We start from the raw sequence: 5,086 nt of genomic DNA on the forward strand, positions 1-5,086 counted from the left end.
CATAGGGCTACATGCCCTATTGTCTCCAATGTGCTATTCCTACAGAAATCATGAAAACTAGGCTTGAGAGCTAGAGCATTCCAGGCTATTGTTTTTCTCTAAACTAAGGATGACAACCGGATGTATTGGCGCACGCCTTTAATCCCAGCACTCTGGAGGCAGAGGTAGGAGGAGCGCCATGAGTTCCGGGCCACCCTGAGACTACAAGGTGAGCTAGAGTGAAACCCTACCTGGAGAACCAAAAACGAAGGGTAGGACGCACGAGGGGGTGCGCAGATGGGAGACCCCGTCGGCTAGTCCGTCCCTGGGCGGGACTCCTTCGGTAGGTTTGCGCGGCGTGTGAGCGACTGTCGCCGGGGCGGCGTTCTCACAGGCCCGCGCGGCCTCCGGCGCCACACGCCCGGTCCCTCGGCGAGCCGCCCGCTCCGACGCCTGACGAGCCGCGCGCCCCGCGGCCGGCCGGAAGCAGCCAGGGTCGGGCCGACCCCGCTGAGTCGGAAGCGGCTGCGCGGCCGCGCCCCGCAGGCCGGAAGGAGAGGCAGCGCGCCGCCGCCTGCCGCCCGACTAAGGTGAACGGCAGCTGGCGGCTGCGCGGCCGGAAAAGCCGGGCTCGGAGGGCCGCGCAGGGCGCCGCCATGACAACCGGATCCGGATCCGGATGCGGAAAGGTCGCGTCTCTTCTCTTTGATCCCACGCCTGCTCCGGCCTCCAGATGTGAGTACTGGAAACGCTTGCCCCATACTTAGAGCAGTTCTTTTCCTTCCTGCGGTGACCTGGACCTAGACCGGGACAAGAAGAAAGAGTGGGCTCCCCTGGTTTCCTGGCCTTCAAGATTCAGCGCCCTCTCTCTCTCAAACTTCTTCCTCCCTTCTATTTCGTGGTGACACAGGATTTTGGGGCCCAGTGTGTTTCCCAACCTCTACGACCAGAGCCACAGACCTAGCTCCTGACAGTGTCCAACGATTTGTAGGACTGGAAATTTACCTTCCCCCGCTTACATAACCAGTCTTTGTCTTTTTAGTTTTCCAGGTGTGCCCATGACACAAGACATAAACATGTAGGGCTCACAAACTTGTTCTTAGACCCTTTGACCTTGCCCTAGGCTGTAACCACTAAAACCTCAAGATCCCCTTGTCTCACCCAATGCTTCCAGATCATTTTCCTAGGATCCTGTGTCCTGGTACACCCCGGTACAGGGTGTCATTCTCATCTCCTGTCTTCTAGCCCTGTCTCTAAAATCCAGCCAAAGAGACCTTTTCCCAGGACCCAACACCTTACTTCTTGGACTTCAAAAATCCTCCTTTAAATTTTTTAAAATATATATTTATTTATTTGCAGGGAAAGAGAAAGTGAGGTAGTAAGTATGGACATTTCAGGGCCTCTTGTCCCTGCAAAGTCCACATACATGTGCCACTTTGTGTATCTGGCTTTATGTGAGTACTGGGGAATCCAACCTAGGCAGACGGGCTTTGCAAGCAAGTTCCTTTAACCCCTGAGCCATCATCCCAGTCCCCCAGCCCCAAATCCTCATTCTAGAGGTTTTGGAAACACTCATTTTATCCCTAGATCTCTAGATCTTATTTGTAAGACCCCCCCCCCCCATTCTTCTCTGTATGATCCCCAAACCCACTGTAGAATGTCTGGATTTCAAGACCCTCTTGCAAGATACTCAAGGCCTGCCTTCAAATAATCAGACATTGTTTTAAGATTTCTACTATCTCCCAGAAACTCCCACCCTGTTCCACAACCATTAGGGCTTAGTTAGGCTTTACTGCTGCCCCATCACAGGATCTTTAAGAATCCCAGGTCTGCCCAGGACCCCTAGTCCTACCTCAGACCTAGATCAGAACTAACTTTCTTGCCTGCCTTTTGAAGTTTTCCTCAGCCTTTTCTTTCCCACAGGCAGGCGGCTCTGGAGGTTACTGCTCGGTATTGTGGCCGGGAGCTGGATCAGTATGGCCAGTGCGTGGCAGCCAAACCTGAGTCATGGCAGCGGGACTGTCACCATCTTAAGATGAGCATTGCTCGGTGCACATCTTCCCAGTGAGTGTGAGGCTGTGGGGGTGGGAGTGTTGGCCAGTGGTGTGGGAATATTTCAGGGTCTCAAATGCCCTACTCCCACAGCCCCATCATCCGGGAGATCCGCCAGGTTTGCGCTGAGCCTTTTGTGGCCTTTGAGGAGTGTCTTCGGCAGAATGAGGCAGCAGTTGGCAACTGCGCTGAACATGTGCGCCGCTTCCTGCAGTGTGCTGAGCAGGTGCAGCCGCCAAGTTCACCCACAGCTAGAGAGGTAAAGGAAGCTCATCAAATTACACTTTCCCCACTCACAGCTCCCTTCATTTTTTAGGTCACGTTCTCAGCCCGAATTCATTCCTACACATGCCTTTACCATGTGTCCAGAATCCAGAACATGGTCTGCCTACTGTGCAGCACCTACTTTAGTCCAGCCGTCTTCCATACACCTCTGCCAGGATACTTGCCCTAGCCTCTCTCTGGTTTCCCCAAACCTCCTTCCTCTTGTTTCCACATAGGAGCCTGCAATCTTGTCACAGTACACCTTTGCTTAAAATTTTCCAGTGACAGCTAGGTGTGGTGGCACACAACCTTTAATCCCAGCACTAGGCAGGCAGAGGTAGGAGGATCATGGTGAGTTCCAGGCTGCCCTGAAACTACATAGTGAATTCCAGGTCTGCACTAGAGCAAAAAAAAAAAAAAAAAAAACTTCAATGGCTTTCCATTTACTGAGAACAAACTCTTGGTCCTTGCTGGATTCCTCTGTTTTTCCCCCATGCTGACCTTATCTACCTCCTCCCTTACCCACTTCCTTTTACTCTCTTCAGCAGTACTGGCAGAGGGGCTAAGATAAGCAAATACATACATTGTTCTTAAATGTAACATACATTGTTCTGTCATATGTGTAAGTACATTATAAATATTTAATGTTTACAATAAGTAGATATACAGTTTATATCATTTTAAAATTTTGTGGGTGGGGCAATTAGAAAAAAAAGTTCAAGGAGAAGAAAAAAGTGAGAAACACCCCTTTTAGATGTTTCCTGCCTCTCCTGCTAGACCATTGGTCCAAAGGGAAAAGCCACATCCTTCAGTAGTCTCTGAATGCTTTTCATGGGGCCCTCCCTTACCTGTGTGCATGCGTGCATGTGTGTGTATGACACACCAGGGTCTCTTGCCACTGCAAATGAATGAGGCAAACAGAGAAAGAGTATGGGCACACCAGAGTCTACTGCTGCTCTTAGCGAACTTCAAATGTATGCACCACTTTGTATATCTGGTTTTACATGGTTGCTGGGGAATGGAACCTGGGCCATCAGGTATTGTAAGCAAATGCTTTTAACTGCTGAGCCATTTCTCCAGCCCCTCCTTTTTTTTTTTTTATTCCATATATATATATATATATATATATATATATATATATATATATATATATTTTTTTTTATTTTTTTATTTTTTTTTTTTTTAATGACAGAGTCTCTTGCTACTGCAAACCAATGTCAGACACATGTGCCACTTTTTATGTCTGGTTTTATGTGGTTGCTGGGGAAATTGAAACTCAGACTGGTATGCTTTGTAAGCAAATGCCTTTAACTGTTGAGCTATCTTCCTACTCCCCACTGGTCCTTTTTGTAAGGCAGGTATAAGTGAGAGGCTCAGACAATAAAAGCAGAAACCAGCCAGAAAGACTTTCAATTCTTCACTGGAAATGTCCAAGATTGAATGCATACTGCTCATACTGGTTACTCAGTTGTCTGCTAGGGTCATGCATTTCTTTCAGATGTTTTGGACATTTTAAGACCAGTTGTTCTTTCTTCCTGGGTAAGCAAAGCAACCAGTCAGTTTTCCCTGGTCTCCCTGTCACCATTCCTGCCCTGCTCCCACAGTTTGTCTTCCCTGCAGCCAAAAGAGCTTTTAAAAATGGCAATTAGGTCACATTTTTCCTCTTTAAAACCTTATAATTCTCCAGTATACTCTGAGTAACTAACACCCTGTTCCTCATTCCTTTCTTCTACATTTCTTCCCTACTGGGGGCAGTAAGATTTGGGCTGCTTCTGTTTTCTGATCTGCCCAACAGGAGACATTCTTATCTACAGCATGATATAATGGAACATCTCATATTTGAGTAGCTGACAGTCTAAAGGGCTCCATGTTCTCCACATATACTTCTGCCCTTTACCCTGATCTTCATAGAACTTTATATTAGTTGACAAATTTTGTTCATTTGTTCTCTGTCTCTCTCTTCTTGAATGGAAGTTCTCTAGAACCAGGGTTTTTTGCCTGCTAGAGGCCCAGCACCTCTAACCATACCGGCACACAGCTGGGCATGATGGTACATGCCTGTCTGTAATCCCAGCACTTGGGAGGCTGAGGCTAAGATTGCCTTAAATCATGTGGTAAGTTATAGGCTAGTCTGGACTAGAGTGAAACAATAAACAACTAAGACCAAAGCTAACACACAATGGAAGCTCAGTGAATATAGCCAAATGGTGCCTTCCTTGTCCTGGTGACTTATTCTCATGGCAAATGGCCAAGGTCACTTCCTAATCCTCTCCCTCCAGCCTGGGCTCTATGAGGGCCGCCTTGGCTGTGTCTACAGAAGCTCCTTAGCAGTGTTGTCAAGGCCAAGCATAAAAGAAGTGACAGTAGGTGTTGATCTGTTTTCTCCACAGCCACCACCACTTCCTGCCTCCTGAAGACCCTCTGACTTAGGAAAATTGGACATGAATGACTGGACACTTGATGCCCTTGCCTGTCAGACTATTTGGAGTCCTGAGAGCCCTGGGGTAGACCTCGCTTCCCTGGAAATCAGGACTTCCAATAAATAAAGTGTGTACCAGGTTGTGATTACTGCCTTTAGCACTGAGGAAGTATTAGGAGAACTGGTTGGGTAGAAACTGCATGCCTCCATCCCAGCAGTTTCATGTGGTTGCCATGGGCCCATGGGGTTGGGGGGAGGGGGCGAGGGGCAAAATGCTCAGTATGGTTAAGATGACCCTTCCTTCCTTGCTAGCCCTAGGAGGCATCATTTCCTGCCCTGCTACATGGACATGGCGGAAGGTCCTTCCTCCTT

General features: G+C 48.4%; 1 protein-coding gene and 1 long non-coding RNA gene across 3 annotated transcripts in view; one reads left to right on the top strand and one right to left on the bottom strand.

The window, feature by feature from the left end:
- The window catches only part of LOC123460072, a 4,247-nt gene extending 3,847 nt beyond the window's left edge, over positions 1–400 (bottom strand). Inside the window, exon 1 of the long non-coding RNA XR_006636780.1 lies at positions 231–400. This is a non-coding gene — a long non-coding RNA (uncharacterized LOC123460072). The remainder of the gene's footprint in view (positions 1–230) is intronic.
- A 161-nt stretch (positions 401–561) lies between these two features.
- Positions 562–4,860, top strand: Chchd5 (coiled-coil-helix-coiled-coil-helix domain containing 5). 2 transcript variants are annotated; one of them, XM_045147868.1, is made up of 4 exons: positions 562–714; positions 1,903–2,043; positions 2,125–2,290; positions 4,686–4,860. In XM_045147868.1, coding segments are annotated over exons 1-4 (333 nt in total). In that variant the 5' UTR covers positions 562–712; the 3' UTR covers positions 4,710–4,860. The 2 variants fall into 2 exon arrangements, with proteins under 2 accessions (XP_045003803.1, XP_045003804.1); XM_045147869.1 differs by having other exon boundaries at positions 573–714; positions 1,907–2,043.
- The last annotated feature ends 226 nt before the right edge of the window (positions 4,861–5,086 follow it).

Source organism: Jaculus jaculus, chromosome 4 (assembly GCF_020740685.1).
Source record: "Jaculus jaculus isolate mJacJac1 chromosome 4, mJacJac1.mat.Y.cur, whole genome shotgun sequence".
Lineage (NCBI taxonomy): Eukaryota > Metazoa > Chordata > Mammalia > Rodentia > Dipodidae > Jaculus > Jaculus jaculus.